Here is a 24,296-nt window from a genome sequence, read left to right as displayed (position 1 = left end):
CAGACTGGTATCCATAGCCAGCTCAGGATGTGTTTGGGTTTCTTCTAAATGGAAACTGACTGGAAAGAGACCCGTCCCCCGGGGCAGCTGTGAGCCACCGACAGCCAAGATGTATAAAAGGGATCGGATCTGTGTTTGCACAAGTGTTTCGCCTGGGATGGGTCCAAGGCAGATTTCTGAATAGTAAAGACAAAGTGACGGATGGTTTGGGGATGAACGGAGGTTTTTCTCCAAAGAGCATCCACGTCTCAGGGGTTCACCTGTCTGGTATCGCCATGCTGCACCTCTCCCAGTGTGCAAGCCACAAAACGGCTCATGGACCCACATTTTAATCACAAGAAGTCATGGATTTGCTCGATATGGCTGGATTTCCACGTGTTTGGCAGCATGTTCTGGTGAAACCGTGCGGTAATAAGTCCACCATCCGGTGTTTTTGTAATTTGGTGGGATTGTGGAGATTTTCACTTGTGGATTTCATATCCAGCTGAGAATGCTTCTAACATTTCCAATATATCTTTATTTGTCCTTCTACCGCCAACAAACGAGGGCAACAGCAGCACTTTTGGCCAGGTGGTCCAGAAAGTCGCCCAAAACAGCCATTGTGTCACGGCTGGCTGGTATATACTGAGTCTGGTGTGTGTGCGACTCCCCTTTCCTGGTTCAGTTTGGATGAGAGGAGGATCTATACTGATTAATAACACATGCACAAGGGGGGAATTTTACATAAAGCCCGTTCGCAGGCTAACGCGGGCCACCTGCTGCGGTTTTATGTGTGTGTGGGATGGCAGCTCAGGCCTCTCTGGTCCAGACAGTTCGAATAAGGACACGCTGGGCAGAATCCATAAGTCATTTGATCAACTCAGCCCATCTGTCGAGCCGAAGCCGTTTAGTCAGAGAGTCAAATTCTGCAACGCAAAGCATTTGTTTCGAGGCGAAGCCTCGGCTTAACCTCTCCCCCAACAGCGGATACCCCGTTTAAGGATTAGATTCAGGTTTGCTACTTGGCTGTCTGATGGCTGCGACCTCTCTACTGTCCCTCACTCTCACCCGTCTGGCATCGGCCGCCACTTACCGCACAGGCCGTCGTGCTCGTCACTCCCAGGACACGGTCCACACACAGGAGGGAGCGGATAAGATAACTTGGCCACTTCCCCTCTTCCCACATTCATCAAGACACGGACGCGCTAGCGCATGTGAACTTTACTCACAGGGTGCAGTATAAGTGCTGGTACATACATTAAACCGCACCCTGCAGCACACGTTCCCGTCCTCTCCAGTAATTGCAGGAATGTTTAAAAGAATATGGATTGATATGATGCAGAACTGGAACCCTGCAGGTTTTAACAGTACCTGGAGGCCTTTTAGGTACCAGGATCGCCTACATTAGCATGAATTTGTGGTTAGTTTTGTTTTTTTTCCCATGCGAGAAACAAGTATACAACCTAAAATGAATCAAGCCCACATCTGGTTTTGGGTTGTGTCCATATGGTGTGTGACACCACGCAGAGGTGCACAGCAGCACAGCAGCTGAGATCACTGGAATTACGTGTTAAAAGCAGAGCAAATTACATTTAAAGTAGCCGTATATTTTGGAAGAGATTCACCCTCCAGCGGACCAATTATATATGACACAGACTGAAACTCTACATGAGGGCACCAATTAACTTGTTCTTCGTGGTTTAGGAGTTCCAGGTGAACTCACATCCATTTTGTCTTTTGGGTCATCGTCCAGAACAATAATGCCAGTATATTAGTGTCTGAATATTAGCAAAATCAGAAAATTGGCATTGAACACAAAAGAAGACTCACAAATAATACTCTGGGTTTTTATATGTCCGTATTTCATGTCACGTTTTTTACAATGCCAACACTTGTTTCAGTCTCACCACAACTCTTTTGTCTTTCTTGCTGTTTTGTTTTTAATACCAAAACTTCACCTCCTGTTCTGGCTCGTAGTGCACTATCATGTGAACCGTGTTTGTTATATGACTCACATCCTAGTTTTGGTAAATATTATGTTCGCACGGGGGCGCAGTGCTGCCACCACTGGTGACAATGCGGTACTGCAGGCGGCCTTTGTTAAGAGGAATAATACCGACACTTCTTTGCTTTAAGACTAATGTGATCACAAGTGGACACATTGTAAATACAGGTGTGAGTGCACATACTCAGAGCTGTCCACTTAATAATGTGTGAGGACAGAAGTGGTCTGAAATGGGCACCCATGTACACACACACACCCACACACACAGACCGACTTCTCCTCTGTTCCATGTTTCATGCTGCCGGTGCAGAACGTGGAAACCTAAATGACGCTAATTCAGTCAGACAGTCTAAAAAAAAAAAACAACAACAGAAGTTGGAGAGCAGCACTCGGCACCAGAGTTGCTAATTAAATGCATAAATGAAAATCAGCCGAACGACCAGCTGATGCCGCTCGAATTTCACGTCAGCTGATTGAGAGTTGGAGGCTCCGCGTCCTGAAGAATGTGCACAGGGGGCGACGAGGCAGCAGCAGGTTTTGCCCGCTTGTGTTTGCGATCGCGGGTTGATCCTCAAACATAATCTGCTGCAGAACCTCAAAAGAGGGAACCGTTAGGCCCTGGACGGGGGAGCTTGAGCTGGAATTTTGATTTTCAAAGGACTTTTTGGGCCTTTGGCACGACGTTCTGCGCTCATCTTGTTACACTGTGTTTTGAATCACATCGATATTGATTGGACATTAAAATGTTGCTGTAAAAATACGCCTTTGGCGCCAAACAGAGAGGGGAAAAAAAATACATTTGCATGTCCAAAATACTGTCAAGTGCAGCCTGACTTGTTCCAGGATGTAATTATGCAGCCAGCAGGAATAAAGATTTGAAGCTTCTGACACCTGAGGAGACGTGGATCAGAGCTGACGTGCACGCGGACGGCAGCTCCAGAGCAAACTAAACACAGCCATGCAGAGATAAGCATTCCTCCTCCCAGGGAATAAATTGCAGGCTGCTGAATGACTGAGTGACAGCTGAAAAATGGAGCCTATTTGCGCGGCTCGGGTTCCTACGACAACACTCGCGCGTACAGTCGTCGGGCGGTCGTCCGCTCTCTCGACACGCTTGGGAAGCCCTGCAGAGTTAAAATAAAAACACTTAATTACTGCAGGTGACCTCATCACCCCGACCCAGGAGCCCACGACCACGGCGGCGTCGAGGCAGGAGCCTTTTGTTTGGTGCAGATTTCCACCTCTTCGCGGCTGAAATTGCCAACGGAGGTGATTTACGTGCGCTCTCGGATCGTGTTCCACGCAGAATATGTCTTAAACAGATGGTAGCGTGCACAAAAAGCCACATTGTGACTGCGGAGCGTGACCGCGACACGCGTGATGTTGGCGAGTTATAAGGGGGGGGAAGGGTTGACGGGCGAAGAGGGAGATTAGCCACAAACAAAAGCATGTCATCGTGCACGTGGCTGCTGGGCCCAACGCCTGAAGAAGGTCACGTGGAGCGACCAACAAACACGCTGGAATAAAGAGGAGTGAGCCTCAGAAAAGGGCTTAATTGATGATTGTGTGGGATTTCTGGGGTTAAACTGTCAGGAAAGGCTACAATCAGCAGGTATCGTGTTATATTATATATAATTTCCAATATTGTTTAAACCAGGGGTATCAATATCCAGTCCAGAAGGTCTCAAATCCGGCCCGGGTTTTGTGTCCTACCAGGCAGAAGTGGGAGCCCAGGTGAAAGCCTTGTCTACCTGTAGGGTGGAAAACCCGGCTGGATCACTACCCTCCAGGACTGGAGTTGTCACCCCTGACGACACTCTTTTAGGTGGCAGAGTTTCCTGTCTTGTGACATAAATTCTAATTATACTTTCATCTCTTTTTTGGCAGCATCTGAGCAACTGCCGAAAATTATTGACGACTATAATTACATTTGTTTGGGATTTTCTGTGTTTTGGCTCATTTATAAATGAAACAATCCTCTTTTTTTTCCCCATCCGTCTAAAAATTCCATTGATAATAGTTTGAACGTTGATAATAGTTTCACAGTTCACAGTTTCCTGTGTGTTTCGCATCAAATGCAAACATATTAAATATTTGAGCGACTGCCTGATACGTTATTTTAATCTGCGTGTTGCTGCTCGGTGCAACAATCGGAAAAGACGAGAGTTGAGTCTTCCAGGACACACACAAAGAGTCCACACATACAGACCACATTAGGGACGACATGTCTCCATAGCTCAGACCACCCTGTCAGCTCATCTGACAGCGAATCCCCCGCTGACCGGCCTGGAGCCCACTGCTGTATGTCTGACTCCGTGTGTGTGTGTGTGTGTGTGTGTGTGTGTGTGTGTGTGTGTGTGTGTGTGTGTGTGTGTGTGTGTGTGTGTGTGTGTGTGTGTGTGTGTCCTATCCTCTAGACAGACCACTCATCACGCTTAACACAGACAAGTAAGGTGAGATAGGAAAATGGAAAAAAGTTCAGGCTCCTCGGAGATGACTGAGTGGTTGGGAGACAAAGGAAAGGGGGGATTTGAACCCGCGTCATCAAGATGCCATGACTAATGCTGCTGTTACAGTGGTCTAGATAAACTTGGACACGTAGAGCGGGAGACCACATGCAGACAGGCCTGACTGATGCACGCCGATGCCTGGACCTCTACGTGTGTGGTCGGCCCTCCTGCACCTCCACACCCAACCGCCTCCTCCGCTTTATTGCTCTTTTTAGTTTTACAGTTCAAAGAGGGACCAAAGCGAGGTTTCATTTCATAACCAGAGCTGAGCTTTCTGCAGAATTCTGTCTCCCACTCATCACATCCACCTCTCCTCCTCCCCCTCCTGCTGTTATGTTCCCCATATGCTTTGATGGCTCCTCTCCTGAAGGGGGTGGGGTGGGGGGGGGGGGGGGGAGTGATTCAGGCCCCTGGCACGCATGGCAGGGCTGCAGCTGCGCACTGCACCTGCAGCCCTGGAAAAAAAAAAAACACGCGCGTGCGTGCATGCGTGCGCGGTATTAATTTCTCATCTCACACACGAAACCCACCGCTCCGTGCTTGCCAGCTCCATCCCGGTTTTCCCGCCATTTTAACTTCCCTGTCTTTTCCCCCTCGGTTATTCCCACTAAAACCAGTCAGCTCCTCACTTCTAACGAGAAAGAACTCATGGGAACGGTTCGGTTTTTTTTTGGGGCTTCGATGATGTGAAGAACCGGAGCGCGCTAGCTTAGCATGCAGGGAACTGGCACCTGGGAGCTGCAGCCGGCGCCACCTTTTGCTCCACAGCGAATAAAAACCTGGTTAATCTGTGGGGGGGGGGCGCAGTGACGAGTTGAGACGTTGGATTTTGATCCACTGTTTCTCCCAAATTACGCCGTAGATTATAAATTTTGGGAGTTTTGGAAGGAGGTCGGCGATCTCAGGGGAGTCTTTTTTAATGGAGGGGGTCCGTTTTTAATGGACCGTGATGGTTGTGAGAGTTTATTCTTGTTGAGAATAATTTGTTGATGTTTTGTGAGAGGCAAGTTGTTTCTTGTGCGGTAAGTGGCGGCCTTTCTGCACCCCCCCCCCCCCCCCCCCCCAGATTTACGGCGACCACGGGGGGAAAAATTTCTCTCGCAAATGATTGCACGGACACAATTAAACAATCAATTTGATTTGCGACTTCCTGAACGCGGCTTTCTTCTTTTTGGCGTAAATAAACAGATTACATCCAATAATAATCCATCAGTTTATTAAAACAGCCCGTGGTTTATTCTTTGAAGTGCCTCCACAAACAGCCCACAGTTGGTCACCAGCGAGTGCAACCGTGCACTTGCGCCGCGGGTCCATTGTGCACGGTTTGCTCCGTGCATCTGCGCGTACTCGTCGTAATCCGCCCCAGCAGGTGTTTGTGTGGACTCGCCACCGAGGTAACAGCTTAGCTGCTGTGCGAAGGCCCCCAGGGGCCACGACGACACTCAGATCCTTCCTGTTTGTGGTCCCCAGCGCTTCCATGAGTCACTGACTGAGATAGTGAAGCCACCAGCCCCTGAAACAAGGCGCTTTGTAGGAAAAGGGGGGGATAAAGGCACTTTTGTGCGCACAAACACAGCAGTGAATGGTTAACAAATGGGCGGCGTGGGGGTCACTCACTGTAAAACTGCTGCACGAGTGCTGCGCAAACACGATTTACGCGGATTTGAGTCTCTTTTCAAGGCGTTCCAAAAGGTAACAAAGCTGATCCTGTGGATGGGATGGCTGGGAATGATATTTACAGTTTACAAAAGAGACATCCATCTCCAAACGTGCAACGTGATGATTTACACGAGCTGTCCTTGGCTTTTTTGCTGGTGAGCGGGAGGGGGGGCGGGTGGAGCGCCGGGGACATCAAGGCGAAATTCCACAACTTCAAAAACACACGATGGAGTGTTTATTTACATCTGAAAGAGCTGAGTTCGTATGATGTTGTCACAGTTATGACAAAACGATAACTGAAGCAGTGGGGGGGGTCTGAGTCATTTCTGACCCCTCACGTCAACCAGAGTAGAGCTTGTACTGCCACCTAGTGGATACACAGGGTACTGCACAAGATCCTCGGGAGGCCTTTGCGATCTTCTTATTTCTTTGAAAGAAATTTCATCTTGTTGCCTGCAAATTTAAGGGAAAATGGACGCACTTTCAGAATGCTAATGCTAAATAAAATCCTGCGACCTCAAAAATCAGAACCAGCCTTACCCAAACCTTTGAGAAACCTGTTGACCCTTCGGTTTTCATTCTCGTGGATGGATTCCAGGTACTCCTGCACCCTCAGCTCAAAAAGCCCTGAAAAGGAGTCATGACTGGATTGGTATCAAAACGGGGAATGGTATTCTTTAGCTCTCCGTGTCCTAATTGACAGTCTGTTCAGATGAACATCTACCCCTGGTTTGAGTCTCGTACCTCTCACAGCGTGTCTGCGATGTTCCCGCTCCTGGATGAAGCAGCCAAACATCTGAGTCTCCATGAAGACCTCCACAAAGCGGCGCACCGTCTTGGACGGGATCGCCTTGCGGAAGCCCTCGCACCGGAAGGAGCAGGGGACCGGCGAGGAGGAAGAGGAAGAGTAGCCGTCTTCTCGTTCGCCCACGAGGAAGAGCTGATAGTGGCCGACCGCCTCCACGAAGAAGCGAACGAAGGCCTCAGACACCACCGTGCTCAGGTGGCCGGAGTCTGGAGAGTGTAAATGTCGTCACCTGCGTGTGTGAAAATGCAACCGGGGTTTTTTTTTTGGGAAGCCTCACCAGTTGCTGAGTCTCCGTCTCTCTCATTAGCGAGATCTCTTCTCCTCTCCAGAATGTTCTCCAGGGCAGCCTGGAGCTTTGGAGGCAGGACGTCTTCATCGTCCAGCTAAATGGGACAAAATGACTTCGTAAACATGCGCGTGCACGAGCTGATGCTTGAAAGGTGGCTCGCGTTTACCTGTCTGAGAAGGCGATTGTTTTCAAGATCCACAACTAGAACCTGGAGATGGAAAAGTTCAGCCACTGGAGTGGGAACATTGTATGACTTTTGATTGACCTTTGACCCACGATCGAGAGGTCCTACCTCCTCCAGTGGCAGCTCGGTGAGCTGGGACAGAGAACTGGAGAGCAGGCCCACGATGAAGGGGGTCGGGGTGCAGACGATGTCCAGCATGGCCGGCGGCAACACCGGGATGTAGGTGTGCTGCCAGACGAAGGGGTAAAGCAGCGCCACGGCAGCGTGGCAGCACTGAGAGAGAGTGCTGCAAGACACCAGGTGAGCACAGGTAAAAGACTTTCTTTCTTTCCTTCTTTCCTTCTTTCCTTCTTTCTTTCTTTCTTTCAACAAGCCACTTACTAGTTCTCACCACAAGGGGGTGCCACGGTGCGGAGTACCATTTAAACACTGACTGCTCCCCTAAGCAAGAACGTTTCTTTTTTTCTTTTTTTAAATCACTGACGTCACTCATTCCAGTCGCCAAATAGTGTGGCTGATCTTTGTGACTCCCCCTGACTTCTCCTGCAGAACAAACAAACTGGTCCCAGCCTCTCTTTTGGCACCGCTCCCTGAATAACTACGTCTTCTGCTTATTAAAAAATGTGGACCACCCACATGAACCCCTCCCTGTTTTACACCTTATATCTGAAGTTTAATCGCACCGACGGTCATATTTCTGATTTGTAGGTTAAGCACGGGGACCAACCTGAGCTTATCGGCTGTAAATATGACCCTTCGCTCCAGCAGCAGAGATCCAAACACCCGGAGCAGCAGCCGCAAACTCAGGCAGGAGAAGAGGCACTCAAAGTCCACGTGCTCCAGGTGGGAGTCAGAGGGTCTGCAGAGCTCCATCACCTGCAACCACCGTGAGAACACTTCCTTATTAGAACTCAACGTCTGTCTTCCACTTCTCAAAAAAGAAAAATCTAAATCCGAACTGGGGTCGGTCACCTCGGTGCCCGAACCAGGCAGGAAGGTTTTAATGCTGATGGTTCTGCCGGGGGCTGGAAACTGAGCCTCCATGATGGCTCTCATGAAAGGCTGCACAAGAGCTGGAGACAAAGCTCTGCGCCTCTCTACCTCGTCCAGCACCTACAACACACACACACACACACACACACATGCGTGTTGGAGGGGTGTAGTTTGTGTCACAGTAGGGATGAAAAACAGGAGTTCACCTTGGAGAAAAGGTTGAAACAGCCGAGGTGACTGACAATGCAGTAGACTTCAGGGAGGCGTTTGCCTTTTCCATTGGGCTGAAAGGGGAGAATGGTGCCTTTAACGGTGTAGTGATTAAAACATGCTATAACCATAAAATACTTGAAGCAGGCATCCGTCAGAGATGCCTATAAAGCCACGACACTTTCCCAGCCTCACTTCCTTTCAGACTCTGAGATGCTCTGTTTTCCCACAGGCACGCCGACTATTTTGGCACGCTTATTTACTCAGCCGTCATCGTGGTATTCGGCCACTTCCTGTCCGGTAGCCGTGCGCTCGTTTATTCGGCTGCATTTACCAGTAAACGGCGGCAGTATCCGAATCTCCTGCTCCCATCCTCTCCGGTCAGGACAAAGGCAAACATCTCGCTGAGAAGGACAAACGCAGAAATTAAAGGTGCTGCAATAGAACAGTCAGTTATTTGTGCCGTGGAAGGCGTCTTTGTTACGTGCTCACCTTGGGTAGCTCTCCACTGGTTCCCAGTCTATCACATCTGGGAAGCAGAACTGAGGGATGATCCTGAGCTGGTCCTCGGTCTCCCTCATGAACTTGAAGCGCCGCTCCAGCTGCAGCCGAACAGAACCGCGTCAGTCTAGTTGAAATGTGGGTTTTAAGGCCTGAGGTGTTGTGCTCTTCACCTTCAGCGGGAACTGCTGGGTGACCGCTGGCAGGTAGTGGCCGCCGGCCTTCGGTTTCTGCAGCGACACCACCAGGAAGTATTCGAAAAGCTGCCGCTGGTGGAGCTCCGGCTCCAGCGAGGTGGTGGAGCGGGACGCCTGGGCTCTGCCAGGCCTGCTCAGGATGGACTGGACTGACACCAGGCGCTGACGGTGGGCTGAGAACAGGCCCAGTTTGGTGGTTACGACAGCGGGAAAAAGGGGGGGGGAAATCCGCTGACTCACCTTTTGATCTCTCTTCAATTTCGCTCTCGGAGTCGCTGTTCTCGTCTGTGACTGCAAGCGAAAAATATGCGAGAGAAGGCTGCGTTTAGAGACGCGATGGCATCTTTGTTCACGCGTTTAACCCCCGTCACCTCTGCCTGAGCTGGTCTCAGCGTAATGGTAGATCCGTCGCAGATGTTTCTTCCCCACCCGGGCTTCGAAAATGCTGTTTATCCTTAATACAACCTGACAAAAGGAAACTGAGGGTGAGTGTGAAGACAATATTCCATTTGCAATTTTGAAAAGGTGCACTCAGGAACACACCGTCGGTATCCTGCAGCTGGTACGGCTGGAGGGATACCCGGGTGGCCAGGGAGGGTGTCCGAGGCCGGCGGGGGTGGATGGTGGGCTGAGCTGAGCGGGAGAGGAAAGGCCGCCGCTGCTGGTGCTCTGGGGCGACTGGTTGGTTCTGCGTAGGTCCAGCAGTTTGAAGCTCCTGGCTGAGTTCTGTCTGAAAAAGCCAGGTCGCGCAGCCTGAAAAATAACCGTTGAGGTCAGAATAGCATCTGGAGGAAAGTGCGACGCCTGGTGCGATCTGCAGAGACCTTGGGGGTGTCGGCGCCAGGGGAGGAGGGCAAAGACTGCTGGGAGCACTGACTGTCCAGCTCGATGTCCTCATACGGGTTCTCTTTGGATAAATCTGCAGGGAGACCAACCGGGTTAGTGTTCAGCGGAGCTCGAGCTTCGACTTTCAGTCTACGTCAAGCTAAGTTAAGCTTTAGCGCATTTAAATTCCAGGTGTGTGGCAGGTTTTCCTGACCGAGGATGTCTTCGTAGTGATGTTCCTGAGACAGGGAGTGAGAGAAGAGGTCTTCGAACTCCAAGGATTTCCTGTCAGAATGATCAATAAGCGTATCAGTCGTGGTCTGTTGGCTCCAGCTAGCATAAACATCACGGGAATGTTTTTTCGGTACCTGTTCGTGTTGTCTCCGAGTCTTTCACCTCTGGGTCTCGAGTAGACGCCAGAGGGAGGTTTTGTGGAGAAGGTCGGCAGCGGAGGGAGGTTCCTCTGCCCTCTCCCCTTCCTCTGACTCCTCTCTAAGGATGGATGTTGGAAGGTGCGTTGGGGTTTGGGGACTGGGTTGATGGGGGGTGCTCCCGGTTCTGCGTACACGTTTTCCCAGATCGGACCTCTTTCCGCTGCAGTGGTCTTGGACTCCATGGATTTGTCTTTGCTGGGCGGGCTGAAGTAGTTTCCTAGTTCTGTCGGGGTTCTTCCTCGGTTTTCGCCCATTGCTTCCAGCTCTCTGAAGAGGGTGAATACGGCTCTCTTCTCCTGGCTGTTTTGTGTCGGGTTTTTCCTCTCGCTGTGCCTCCTCAGTGTTCCCACCTGCTCCTGAACTGCGGAACACAGCTGCAAATCCCCCATTTTTTCCCAAAGTTCTTTGCTATTTTCTTGTTTTTCTCTCTGGACTACTCTGCAGTCTTCTCTTTTCTGGTTCCCATTCAGCTTGTCGTTCCCTCTCAACCCCCCAGTTTCAGCAAGAGGAAGGGGCCTTGTCGCAAGGAGGTTTTCAACGTTCTCTTTCTCATATTCTCGGCTACAGACAGCGCCACTGCAGTCCTCAGCTTTTGGGTTTTCTTTAGGCTTGCTGCTTTTGGTAGTCCCTCTCAGCTGTCTGGTTTTAGAAGGAGAACAAGGTCTCGAATCCCCATTCTCTCTTCCCACATTTTCCTGTCTCCGGGAACTCTCTGCCTCCTGCTCTTCACTGGTTTTACAGCTATTTTGTACCAGGGATTCTGTCTTTTTGATACTTGTGCAGGGCCCCAAAGAGCCCATGGGTTCCTTGCCCTCCCACAAGGAAATCTTATCCTTGATGTTGCCTCCGCTACTCCTGGGAAGCTTGCTGCCCAGCGAAAGAGACCCCTCACTGCTGAGAGGCTCAAACTTTGTCCTTCTGTGAGCCATCATGGGGGACTCCTCCCTCTGATTCCAGAGGTTTTCTAACGGGGCAAAGGGGAGTTCCGGCGCCCCGGGACGTCTTTGGCTACCTCCTTTTTGGTAGATGGATGCAGCGTGGCAATGACTTCTCTCAGCGAGACAGCTCTTCTTTAGCCTAAACGCACAACATGGAAGATTAACAATAAAGAGAGACAATTTTAGCATCCGGGTATCCTGGAATGAATTAGGGTTAAGTGTTCATCGTTCTGGAAGCTCAAATCTCTGTCCCCGGTTATTTAAACATTTTCCTGGTTCCTTTTGTGACCTCCTGAAGGAGTCATTGATGCACCCCTGAAATGATGTGGGAGGATATGGGAGGATTCACCCCCTCTCTCCGGTGGTCATTGGATCTCACCAGAGTCCCAAAACCTCAGAAAAAGGCCTGTCACCCTTTCCGTACTGATAAATACCAGCAATTCGTTTCTGACGATATTTAAGAACTTCACTTTTTCGGACAGGATCTGTTTGAGTGATTCCTGGTTCAGCAGGGCTGGAAGTCATCAGACATGAGTGTGCACGTGGAGAGTGATCTCAGCTTTCCAAGAGACGTGATTAAAAAAAAAAAAGGTTTTCCCCATAATAAATCCCTTAATTCTTAAATTAAAACGTGTTTATATAAGATTGCTAGTGGTTAGTTAGCATTTGTTGGAATTTCTAGCTGAAATAGTCAACAAAAGGTGACTGTAGGGTACAGCATGCTAGCTAAAAATAAAAAAAGAATGAGGAAGCGCATATTTACACACTTCCGCAGAAAATGACATCTTTCCACTGCTCCATTCGCCAATAAAAAGGAAATGTTGCGACGGCTGTGGGAGCTTTCAGATCCTCCCAGTTCAACCACTGTAACTCGGGGACACTTCCTTTTCTGGCAACAGTGGGAAAATTCAGCCTGAGAGTGAAGGCCAGAGACCAACCCAACGACCGCAGATCCTCTTCGCTCGCTAAATAAACACATATTTGGACGGGGGCCATTTCATCAAACCATTATGTTTTAATAAATAAACAGGAGGAAATAGGAAGACCTTCTCTGACTCCTGCGTAATGGATGCGATGAGTAAAGGGCAACAGTGTGCCTTATTTCTCAGGCGTTACGGAGGAATTTCAAGACAACCCCCCTTCCCCTCCAAAAACCCTGATACGAACCTTTTGACAGTGGAGTAGACGCAGCGCGGCTGGGATGTCATTCTCGTAGTCACCTTTGGGATCCGCGTACACCTGTGGAAGACACGGTGTGTTAAATATCTGCACTTCTACTTGGCTTTCAGGACTGAATGTCCAGGATCTGAGAGCCAGCTGGGGGGAATCAAGGAGAAGCAGGGACTCGCTGTGTCTCCCTCAAGCGATTTATAACAGAAACCAACATTTCATCAGTCATTTTGGAACTCTTAAACGACTTTCTTTGTATTCTGTCACTCTGGCCCTCAAATAGACGCTCTCAGTCTCATTCTTCCACATTTCCGAGGCCAACATTTTAAAGTTCACTACCCCTAGCGAGATAGCGCTTGTAATTTCCCAGCTTTGAGGAGGCCGTCATCATTTGTTTGGTGGATGACAGCGAGGCTCGGGGGAGGCTGATTAGATGGAAAAAGCTTCTGATAAAGAACCACTGTGGACATTAATACAGAAAGACAATAGTAGAAAAGGGATCTTCAACCATACTGTCCCATCGCCCATCTGTGCACAAATAAAAGAGCAAGGCTGTTAGAAAGCTAAACCTTACCTCCTGTTGTAAAGTTCCCATGTGTTCCAAATCCAAACCTCTGTGGTTTAACTCCATTAGTCGTAACTATCCCCAGCTCGCCCGGTGGCTCATCGTACGGTTAATTGTATATTGCGAGCATCTGGAAGCTGCACACTCCTCTCCATGTCTCTACTAAAATCACTTTCATTCACTCCTTCTCTGCCCACATACAGCATGATTCTGACTCCCCCCTCCTCTCTTTACGTCTCCCTCTATCTGCCCCCCGTCTCCCACATGACTTCAGAGCTGCACAGAACGAACAAATGAAATAGTCAAGACGCTGGTTTAAAGATATCGCGACCCCTCGGAAATCGGGAGGACACTTGGGACAGAGTCACTGTGTCACGTTGTTTCCCTCCAAATCTGATGTTCGCGGGAATTTCATCCCAGCTGCCCCTGAGCTACAGTTGTTCACGCAGCTGTGGCGCGAGTGTGTGTTCACATCCCCACTTTTCTACATTTTCCACACTCAAGTAAATGTTCTGTTAATCAAGAGTATTTGACTGCCTTTTACGTTACAACACAACTTTCAACAATCTGACTAACTAACTATTTAAAAAAACGGATTTCCCCAAGGGTAGGAACAATGCTCTTTTTATCTGTCTGTTTATCTGTGTTAATTGAATCAACTGTTTTAATCACGAACAGCAAATCTTTTTCCTCTGGATTTTTCAAAACGCCTCCTCAGACAATTTGCACTATTGGACTCAGTTATGCCGATACCCTTAAATAAAAGGTTAAATCCTCATTCTTGTGTACATCACAATGTTGAATCCTATCATGAGGCACCATGAAAATGTCCAGTCATGCAGAATTAGTGTCTACAAAGTCACAGAATATAAAGGTTCACACTCAGGCTTACCAGCATTAAGGTTCAGCGTTGGATCTTGTCAGAGTCAGAGTGGCTCAATGGAATCCCTTTTGCACAGCCCGTTTTAAACTGTGTGTCAAAAAGCCGCCGGCCAATAAAGTTTGAGTCCCGACAGCGACAGCTGATGCCTGCGCACCTGTCACCTTTAACCTGCAGTTCCCCTCCCGTCCTGCTGGCGGCGGCAGAGCGCCGCTGCGCTCCGACAACACGACGCGGTGACGCAGCAGAGTGAATCTCGCAGCACCGCCACATAAACCTGCCACCTGGTCCCGCAAAGGTAAGAACGCGCGTGGATTGTTGCGTTTAACACGCGTGTATTGTTGCTGTTTGTGTCACCGCCTGGCCCGGAAACGTCGTTTATGTGCACGAATGTGTGACAGAGCTCGGGAATTTCACAGAACGGTCGTTATTGTTGTTGGCACCCGCCGAGCCGGAAAACAGTTCAATCTCTGCTGGTAAACAATATGTTTATTTTTAAAAATTAAAATAGTTCGACATCTTAATCTACATCTTCCTTAAACGCAGAATTCATAATGCAGAGAGATAGAAGGGGTCATGTTATCATTATCCCACCTGTCCGCCACAGAATCGAAACATGAATCATTTCTCTCCGGGGGTTTAAAGTTCTTTTAACACATTCGTGTAATAGGTCGTTTATTGTGCTGGGATTTGAGATATCTTGCTATTATTTGAGGCGCTGCGACTGTGTTTTCAGGCAAAAACATTTCTTTGAGTTGATAAAAGAGGACTGCAAAAGTCCAGTATAATCTCAGCCTGGTTCCGTTCGGACTGGCCGTTTAATGGTTTGGCACACTGGGCCCATTGATACCAGTGAGTGTCGGATACACCTCAGCACTCCTGCCAGATACACGTATTCATACTCCTCTTAGAGAAAGAAGTGCCTCTTTGTGCTCCCGGCAGCTCAGGCATCAAAGATACATATATCATTTAAATCATCCCAGATATTGACATTAATGCTTTGAATTTGAAGGGTTGCAAGCTAACATTTAACACTGGGTTCCAGTTCTTTCTTTCCAGGCTCTTCTCTAGTGATATCTGCCCCATTTGGTGTAGTGGGATCTAACTGAAATCCCCTCCTTGTCCTTGCTGCCCCCCCTGAAGACGTCCTCCACCTTCTTCCTGGTCCTCCATCTCCTCCTCCTCCCTCTCGCCGTCCCTGTGATGCCTTCCTCCTGCTGTGGCTGCCTGTCACAGTACACCCACCACCACCTGCTTACCTTCCTCCTGACCTTTTTTAGGTAAACTAGCGTGTGCCCTGCCCACGCCGTCGGCTCACTTCACATCCGGGTTTGTCCTGGGCCTCAACTGGCACCGTAAAATGAAACCTAGCAATAAATCTTGCAATTTGATTGTTTTATTAATACTTCGCAGCACCATAGAAAAGCTGTGCCATAATTTAAGAACAACCACTCTCTTAATTAGCCATTTACATCCCATGAAAGGCACAATAGCAACATGTTGCTGTTGCAGGAGCACGTATGCTGGGTCCTCAGCGAGGTCAAAGGTTAGCTTAGGTCAGGTGTGGCTGAGAGACCTTTGAACGGCGAGTGTGGCTTTCTTCTGGGCGCGGTTGCACTTATCAAAAAAAGCCAAGGAGCTAAACAACCCTGGGATTAAACTGATATTGGCAATTCAAAACAGCCCCTTTGGCCCTTTGAGTCACTTCAGCCCTATTTATATTTGCTCTGGGGCTGTTAATCTTTAATTCCAGTCCATCTGCTCTCTCCTGTCATGTCGTGGTGCCCCTGGCAGGAGAAAACGGAGCCGATCGAGGCGGCTGGTCGCTGCGTCGTGTAGCCACAATATGGAAAATAGCCAAATGTCAAATATGTTGATATTATTTTCGCCTTGTGCTTTGGTGTCTCCAGTTATGTGTTGCTGCATGCCTCGAGGAAGACTTTCAGCAACGTGAAGGTGAGCATCTCGGCCCAGTGGACGCCGCCGCTCTACAACGCCAGCGTCGCCCCCGTGGAGGTAGGTGCAGCGTAGGGAGGGATCCCAGGTCAGACGCTCGCCTCTGCCTCACCTGTGGCTGTGATTGCCCCCAGAGGTGGGAGGAGCGTCACCTGTTCGAGAATGAGGAGCAGGCCACTCTGTTCCTGGGGGTTCTGGACTCCATCTTCCTCTTCTCGTACGCCGTGGTGAGACACCAGAGCTTTTTCCTCCTGGGTTTTGGGGTCATTTGAACACGGAACAGCCAGTGTGTGTCGCTTCCTTCTAAGCCGCTGTAATAACCTGATGACGCAACGCAGGGCCTGTATCTCAGCGGCGTCATCGGAGACAGAGTCAACCTTCGCTACGTCCTCTGTTTCGGCCTGTGCGGCTCCGCTGTGGTGGTGAGTTCGCAGCCCGCGCTCCTTTCCCGAGGTCTTGTGGCTTCCCTGTCCCGACCCCTCTGTCCCGCTTGCAGGAGTTTGTCTTCGGCACGGTGACGGAGTGGCTCCACATCTACAACATCTACCTGTACTGCAGCCTGTGGGTCCTGAACGGCCTGCTGCAGTCGGCCGTGTGGCCCTGCGTGGTGGCTGTCATGGGAAACTGGTTCGGCAAGTCCGGGTGTGTTCGCCGTCTCGCCCCCCGCCCCCCCCCCAAACAGCGACTCTTGTTCACTCTCCGCATTTACTTTGGCTCTGAATGAATGTGTGCGTTCAAGTCCTAAATGGCGTATTTACTCAGTCACTGCCCGACAGCTCATGTCTGAGACACACTGAGACACCAACACACACACAATTATTGACACGGTGACTCAGAGAAGCCATTTGAACGGGTTTTTCCTCAAGAGTGGGACACGGAAACATAGTTTTATGCACGTGGAAATGGCAAAAGTCTAAATATAAAACCTTGAAGGGGGACAGAAGACATTTTAATCCCCTTTTTGGCCGTTTCAAAACCAAACGTGATGTTTTCTTTCTCCCCCAGACGGGGCTTCGTGTTCGGCCTGTGGAGCGCCTGTGCTCCTGTGGGCAACATCCTGGGGGCGTTCCTGGCCTCTAGTGTGCTGAAGTACGGATACGAGGTCAGATAGACGGACACAGACGGGTCTGATGCGCTCATCAAATACGCTGACACTTTGTGTGGCTGTGTGCAGTACGCCTTCCTGGTGACGTCGGTGGTGCAGTTCGCCGGGGGGGTGGTCGTCTTCTTCGGCCTGCTTGCTTCTCCAAAAGAAGTTGGTAAATAGAAGCGTGGCGGCTCGGCTCGGCGCCGTGTTTCCTGTTGTTCCCACCGATGTTTGAAGGCTCTCGGTTTCTCCAGGCCTGAGCTTGTCGGAGACCGCGCTCGGCCCCGTGGAGACGGACGCCGACAGCCACCAGCCTCTGATGAGCGACGAGGAGGTGGAGGTGGAGGTGTACGCCAGGCAACAGCACGCGGTTCAGCAGCAGGAGACGAGGACGCCGCCCTCTCAGGCCATCGGCTTCTGGAGGGCTTTCTGCCTGCCTGGAGTCCTGCCTGTAAGTCCAGGTCTTCAACACAAGCCAAGCTCACGTTCCTTGAATGTCACATGTGGCCTGTTCCCTGCAGTATTCCCTGGCGTACGCCTGTCTGAAGCTGGTCAACTACTCCTTCTTCTTCTGGCTTCCGTTCTATCTGAGCAGCAACTACGGCTGGAAGGAGGCCGAGGCCGACCGCCTGTCCATATGGTACGATGTCGGAGGGATCTTCGGTGAGCAGGGAGCCTGGGGGACGCCCGGTCAGATCACGTCGAGCAATATTTTAGCCTCAGAGGTTGACTCGTTTGTTCCGTGTCAGGAGGGACCATTCAGGGTTTAATATCGGACTTCATGGGAAAGAGAACTCCGGTGGTCATTGTTAGCTTGGTGCTAGCGATAGCATCCCTGTGGGGGTACAGCCGTGAGTATAAATCTCTCCGAAAGCGACGAAGCGTCCAGCAGGTTAAAGAGGAGTTTGTTTCTCTGCCTTCTTAGGCTCTCCCAATGACCAGGTGATCAACGCCGTCCTCCTGGCCAACATCGGCTGCTTCATTGGCGGCCCGTCCGCCATGATCAGCTCCGCCATATCTGCTGACCTGGGCCGGCAGGAAGCTCTGCGGGGGAGTCAGGAGGCTTTGGCCACTGTCACGGGCATCGTGGACGGAACCGGGAGCTTCGGAGCCGCTGCGGGACAGGTGGGGACCCTCAGTGGAGGCTATCTGCCTCCTACGCCACTAACACTCGATGTCATTTACGCCTCCAGTATCTGGTGTCGTTGATCGAGAGCAAGCTGGGCTGGATGTGCGTTTTTTACTTCTTCATCGTCATGGTGAGACGCCACCGTCGAACAGAACTCAGCGGTTGATTTAAGGGGCGTTTAGGCTCCCGCGCAGCCACAGGAGGGTCATTTTATGTCCTGCGTTCCGCAGACGTCGGGCAGCATCGTGTTCATCACTCCCCTACTGGTCAGAGAGGTGCGCAGCATGCTGCAGGAGAGACGGGCCCGGCGCCACCAGCTGTGAAAGTGCGTCCCCCCTCACCTCAGAGGTGAGTGTTGGCGATGCAGGACCTGCCTCCACAGGCCGCCTCAGAGTGTAAATACTGTATCTTTAAGGCTTTAAATAAATGTAAACCTTCCAATGGACGCGTAGGTGAATCTCGGGGTCGTAGTTGAACCTTCCTTTACTTCAGTCGTGCTAAACGGGACTTGGTGAATACTTTAGATGTACAAGAACGAATGGAGATGTATATTTTTTATTATTTTAAATGATGAATGTTGCACTAAAGTAGTCTTACAGTGATTGTGAAGCCTTGAAGGGAACCACTTGGATCTGTTTCCAAATGTTGCACCTTGTGTTTTAATGTCTTAATTTAAACACACAAACAGCTTTTAGGGGAGAAAAAACTTTTTTTTTTTTTTTTAATATGTTTACATCCTCCCCCAGTCAAATTGAAATACTGTCCGTATGCTGACGGGAGCCTGTGAGTAGAAGCACAAATGTGAATCAGAAAACTGTCCTGAAGGTTTCGAAGGTGATCGTGGCTCCATAACGATAGAATTGTTTACGTTACCACGTTGTCACGTTAACATGTGTAGCATTATCTGTGTGTGGGTGTCCCTTTTATTTATGTGCTATTTAAGTTTTAACCCATGTAAAGGCCAAGCTTCATTTTCAATAAATGTCAGTTTTACAGCGAGATGTGGTGTCAATTTATGACAAGGCTAAAAAAATTATTCAACAGGTTTATTTTTGGTTCCTAAGAACCTAAATGTTGCAAAAATAGAGCTTCTAAACGATCCCCGAGGTGGCCACTAGAGGGTGTGTTTGGACCTGATGAGGAAAAGAGCCACACAACAGAGTTGGGTCGATATCCATCTCATCCTGTCATTTATTATGATGAGCACTCTATAGAATCATGGATATATAAGGCACCAGTGTACCAACATCCCAGCAACAACATCACAACTGCATTCTGTACAAAGAATCAAGACGCACGTCCGCTCGCGTGCACACGCCTTACAAGTTGCGAGAGTACAGGAACCAGTATTAAATTATTTATTATAAACAGCGAGGATACATTCATGCATATACAAATTCAAACAAACAAAAGCTACATTTCCATATAGCTGCAACAGGTAAATTAGGAAGGTAAAGTTAGCTTAGGCACGCTGAGATCAATGTTTATTTTATTTATTTAGTCCCACCTATTAGACTTTTAAAACGACACCTCGAGCGGTCGTTAAAAGTCTAATCAGGGGGAAAGTATAGTATAATATTTAAAAAATATTGTTAAAATGGCAACAACTTGATGTGTGGATTTTTTTTTTATGGTTTTTTTTTAAGTTTACCATAGAAAAATAGTTCTCTTGTCAACAATGTTTAAAGTAGTGCAAAAGACATAGTTTCAGAAGTAAAGTTAGTTGGAGCCAAAAAAGGGAATTTGGAGTTATTTCCCTACTTATCAGATGAAACACTTAAAATAAGTTAATTCTAAGATAGTTGCGCACACACACACACACACACACGAACGAGGATATTCTGACAAACATTTGACAGATTCCACACTCATTTTTTAGCTGGGTGAAATCTGGTTGAACCGTGGAAGGAGGTGATTGAGTTGAGGCAGAGCCTTCTGAGGGGGGCAGACCAGAGGAGCCATAACTAGCGCCCCCTACTGGTGGATTTAGCTTGTTCTGATCAATCATGAGGTAGCAAGAGTGGATTAAAATGGCTTTTTATCCCAATGCTAATTCAAATCAGCGAAGGCCTGGGAGTCAGCCTGCCTCTTGATCATATATGGCGCTGGTCATCGACCCAGTCCGAACAGGCCTGTCCTCCAGCCGGGTTTTCCGTCCTGCCTAGTTTTTCGAAGGAAGCAGGAAGGAAGCAGGCCCCCCCCAGTGGGACAGAAAACCCGGCTCCCTCCGGACTGGGCTGACGACCACTGTTCAAACGACTTATTTGCATGTATATCCCATATCTGATCACTGGGACAGCGACTTGGATGATTGGTACGAATTAAAAAGGCACAATAAATTCCTCTTTGGTTCAACTGCCTCAGCTGCCATGACTCAAAAAACTCGTATAAATCCTCAAAATAAAGACGGTGACGCATCCACGACCACAACACAAGAGGCACCTGCGGATGCTGCGAAGGCTACGGTGGAAAATGCTACATCTTCAGAAGCGTAAAGCAAAACAAAAACATGGTACAAAGTCTGTTCTGGTATAACCCCCAAAATGTACAACCCCATGATGAAAATAACACAAGAATCTGTTAAAGTTTGGCTGGTGAATATCTGGTGGTGGAATGTTTAACGCCCAAATTGTTGGGTTTTTTTTTTGTTTTGTTTTTTATACAGTCTAGTTCTTCAAATAATAAATAAATAATTATTTCTTAAATCTTTAAGCCAAATCGCTCAGGCATTAGGTCGCGGCTCAACCTCCACCACTGACCTTTGACCTGTAGCTAATTGCAGTCCTGCTGCTGAATTTGGAGCCGCGGGACAGGTCGTGACCCCTGGCTCATCTCGTGGGGTGAGACTAAAGTGTGACACCAGGCCAAGAACAGCTACACCTCCGAGCCAAACCTTTTATGACTTTTAGCAAAAGGGAGAAAAAGGTCAAGGACTGAGGTCAAATACTATTTAAGGCCTGTTGAGGCGGGATTGGCCTCTCCAATCTGGAGCTGGGACTCTGTTCGAGTGCATTCAAAAGCCACTTCACAGTATCGTAACATGCTATAAAGAGAGATACATAGAATAGTTGTAAAAACCGTCTGGTTGCTAGCTTAACTTGTGCTGAGAATTAAAGGTATGTGGTGTCAGGGGAGTTTTCAGCCCACCCTGAGCTTGCCAGTCTGTCACAAACTGCTACAAATGTACATGATACAGTATACGTGTGTGTATCCGGGGAGGGGGAGGGGGAGGGGGGGGGGGGCAGTAGACGGATGAGGACCCTTACAGGAGCTCTTCTACTGCCGGGAGGATTCTTTGTAATACAGAAGCTTCCTCTTCTTCACCCTGAAGAATTCTAGAAGACAACAGAACAGAGGAGAGGTGAGCGTCATCTCCTGGCGCCCCTGTGCGGAGGGAGTGCCGGCTGGTCTGGGGGCCTCACCTGTGATGGCGGGCTGTCTGCGCTTCCTTTGCCGCCTGACTCTGTAGCACCCTTTCCTGGTCACATCCAGGTACTGATCGGAGGTTCCTGGCGAACTGCTGGACCCCGGGGAGCTCTCTCCGGACGATGAATACGGCGAGGACGACGAGGACGACGTCCGCCTCTTGCTCGGTGGGAGCGGTGCTGCCCTCACCAGGCAGCTGCGGTAAAAGGCCGGCACGTCCTGGCAGCTAAGCTCCTCCCACTCAACGCCGGCGCCACGACCTGGCTTTTCGTTTTGGAAATCAAAGTCCCAGCGCTTGTTGGCCACCTCCACGCTCATGCGGAGCAGCCGCTCAAAGTCCTGCTGGAGCTGGTCGTGGTCCACCGGCCCAAAGAGGTTCCTCCGTACCGGCCCCACCTTCATGTTCAAGGCCTCGACGCCCCCCAGGCGGGAAATTTCACGCGCCATCGCTGGTTCTGCTGTGGGTATAGAGACCATCGCCATGTCCCTGGGGAAGGAAAAGCAGGTGTGAGCGCGGAGCCTGCCGAGCCTCAACGAGGTGCGGGTGGATTTTTACAGACGCAGGTTCACAAACAAACGCACAAAGTCTCGAGTCTTGGTGCGTTTTACGGGATTAAACACACGTGTGCCCGGGCCCGCGCAGTAATTACAGCAGCCGCACCAAATAAACCCCGCAGCAGTTCCACGGGCCAACTGTCCACCTGCTCCTCGCTCCGGTGTCTGCCAGTCAAAGGTCGGCTATAGAGGTCAGCGGGTCACGCACACAGAAAAAAAACCCATCTGCTGTGTTAATTTAGAGCTGAGTGATGGAATTCGGACGAGGAAAGCCCCACGCCGTTGACTCACATCCTGCACGGCGATGTGTGAGTTTCATAGTTATTCCTGTATTCACGCCTGTGGAGTGAATACAGGAATAACTAGTTAGTTTCATTTTTTTGCAAAGGTTTTTTTTTTTAACTCTTTTCTGGTGATGGGTGGCAGCTGACCTCACATTAGGAGATATGGGTCCATTAGAAACACTGGAAATATCTGCAAATACGGTATATTTTAACTCCTCCTACCTACAATGCCAGGCCAAGTGGTTGCATGTATGCAAATGGACAAATATAAATCAGATTAGGAGGGTGGGAGGCTGCAAAGGGGCCCCAAAGTGGGTTAATCCGGACCTGCCCAGCCTGAACAGAACTGTCCCTTTCTTCCAAGAAGGTGGTAGTTTTTGGGATGTATTTTTAGCCAGTGTTCGGCAGCTCTAACCGCATAATTATCCAAATTAAGTGACTTTCGTTTCCTGGCACATGTAATGGCTGGGAAATATTTACTGTGCTGATTTTAAAAGGTCACGCAATTATATGGCAATGCTAAAACAAATATTTATTAAGGGCGATGTTTAACTCAATGTGTTGTTTTTTTTTATGCCCATATAAAAAAAAACTTTTATCGTATTTTATCGAGGCGTAAACTGGAACAGGTCCGGGTGCGCACTTCGCTCAAACCCCCACAACTTCTTCTCCGGAAGGGGAAATGTATCACGGAGCAGCGGGGGAGACGGAGTCACCTCTGCGGTCATTCACCACCAGCCCACCGGGTGAAAGTTGTTTGTGTGGAGGGTGAAGTGGGCGCGGTACCCAGATCGGGTTTCCACTATCGGTGTCCCCGCTTCGAGAGCGAACAACCCCGCCAGAACCCTCTAATGTTTCCACCATAGAAACAACACGACTACCCTGCAGTTTTAGGCTTTTTCATACACTATCACACATAAAAGAGCAACATGTCCGCGCATAGGTTGAGCAGAAGTGGCGCAAATTTGGAGGAAACCTGAACTTTGTGACGCAGTCAGAATATGCGCGGATGTGGGTCAATGAGATGCGACGCAACAGCCCGCAACACGTCAAAACACTCCGCACTTTTTCCACGCTGCGCGATGACTTCAGAAATATATTTTTGAATAAAACATCCAGGTGGGGGGAAAAACATGCGCAAAATATTCGCGAACAGATTACAGATGATTATCGAAACACGTTAAAAAAAGTGTAATAAGGTGACAACCAGGGTTGCGCTCAAAACCAAAATTAACACCTAAATGAACCCTCCGCCAACAAGCGAGCCGCACGAGACCATATTAGAATAGTGCCCAGAAATAACGGAGGCTCAGCAAATAAAATACGTGGGTCTTACCATCAGCGTCAAAGTCTTCAAAAGTTCCTAAAAGTGGAGTTTTTAGGCTGTTTTCTTCCACAAACTCGTAGAACTGACAGCGCAGATGAGGATCGGTCGCGGGGGAAAGGTGTCGCTGACAGCTCCGTGGAAACAGTCACGTCGAGAGGTGTTTGTAGCCACTACCCACGAGACGGGGTCGGCACAGTTTTATCTACGACTTGTTTGTGGCTCGAGCGGGGAGGGAGGGGCTAGCGCTGAAGGGGGCGGGTCCGAAATCACGTGGGTCCGTCAAAACATTCATTGTTGGCCTGCGGCCAAGACGCGAGCGTCTCGTCGATTCTGACGTTATAAGTTGCAGAACAGCGGATAAACTACAAAATCACACGCAGAACAG

The 24,296-nt window shown here is 49.4% G+C and overlaps 3 protein-coding genes across 7 annotated transcripts; 1 reads left to right on the top strand and 2 right to left on the bottom strand.

Moving 5' to 3' along the window:
* Positions 1–5,872: 5,872 nt before the first annotated feature.
* On the bottom strand, positions 5,873–14,277 carry LOC101078711 (DENN domain-containing protein 2A-like). Of its 3 annotated transcripts, XR_003891740.1 has the most exons (21): positions 13,277–13,855; positions 12,700–12,771; positions 10,529–11,671; positions 10,375–10,445; positions 10,160–10,254; positions 9,879–10,088; positions 9,707–9,800; positions 9,576–9,626; positions 9,312–9,508; positions 9,130–9,239; positions 8,972–9,041; positions 8,634–8,711; positions 8,407–8,547; positions 8,162–8,310; positions 7,543–7,720; positions 7,417–7,458; positions 7,239–7,344; positions 6,898–7,167; positions 6,694–6,780; positions 6,112–6,606; positions 5,873–6,020 (listed from the first exon to the last, which is right to left on the bottom strand). XR_003891740.1 is itself a non-coding variant. In XM_011613483.2 (20 exons), exons 2-20 carry the CDS (start codon positions 12,738–12,740, stop codon positions 6,575–6,577), a joined length of 3,165 nt encoding a protein of 1,054 aa, XP_011611785.2. In that variant the 5' UTR covers positions 12,741–12,771; positions 14,160–14,277; the 3' UTR covers positions 5,873–6,574. The 3 variants fall into 3 exon arrangements, 2 of the variants coding, with proteins under 2 accessions (XP_011611785.2, XP_029707490.1); XM_011613483.2 differs by lacking the exon at positions 13,277–13,855 and adding an exon at positions 14,160–14,277 and having other exon boundaries at positions 5,873–6,606; XM_029851630.1 differs by having other exon boundaries at positions 5,873–6,606.
* slc37a3 (solute carrier family 37 member 3) lies at positions 8,197–19,318 on the top strand. Of its 3 annotated transcripts, XM_011613484.2 has the most exons (15): positions 8,197–8,321; positions 14,325–14,445; positions 15,193–15,427; positions 16,058–16,163; positions 16,238–16,330; positions 16,442–16,525; positions 16,600–16,745; positions 17,109–17,205; positions 17,278–17,362; positions 17,445–17,641; positions 17,712–17,853; positions 17,940–18,041; positions 18,116–18,315; positions 18,384–18,449; positions 18,550–19,318. In XM_011613484.2, the coding sequence occupies exons 3-15, from the start codon at positions 15,351–15,353 to the stop codon at positions 18,640–18,642; spliced, it is 1,488 nt and encodes a 495-aa protein (XP_011611786.1). In that variant the 5' UTR covers positions 8,197–8,321; positions 14,325–14,445; positions 15,193–15,350; the 3' UTR covers positions 18,643–19,318. The 3 variants fall into 3 exon arrangements, with proteins under 3 accessions (XP_011611786.1, XP_029707491.1, XP_011611787.1); XM_029851631.1 differs by lacking the exon at positions 8,197–8,321 and having other exon boundaries at positions 14,327–14,445; positions 15,291–15,427; XM_011613485.2 differs by lacking the exons at positions 8,197–8,321; positions 14,325–14,445 and adding an exon at positions 14,461–14,623.
* Positions 19,319–19,492: 174 nt separating this feature from the next.
* On the bottom strand, positions 19,493–24,080 carry cdkn1d (cyclin-dependent kinase inhibitor 1D). Its single transcript, XM_003972935.3, has 3 exons — positions 23,921–24,080; positions 21,742–22,232; positions 19,493–21,654 (listed from the first exon to the last, which is right to left on the bottom strand). The coding sequence occupies exons 2-3, from the start codon at positions 22,226–22,228 to the stop codon at positions 21,596–21,598; spliced, it is 546 nt and encodes a 181-aa protein (XP_003972984.1). The 5' UTR covers positions 22,229–22,232; positions 23,921–24,080; the 3' UTR covers positions 19,493–21,595.
* Between the last annotated feature and the right edge of the window lie 216 nt (positions 24,081–24,296).

This window comes from Takifugu rubripes, chromosome 18 (assembly GCF_901000725.2).
Source record: "Takifugu rubripes chromosome 18, fTakRub1.2, whole genome shotgun sequence".
Classification (NCBI taxonomy): Eukaryota; Metazoa; Chordata; class Actinopteri; order Tetraodontiformes; family Tetraodontidae; genus Takifugu; species Takifugu rubripes.
Note: the sequence above shows the minus strand (reverse complement) of the source record. Positions and strands in the feature narration are given on the sequence as shown.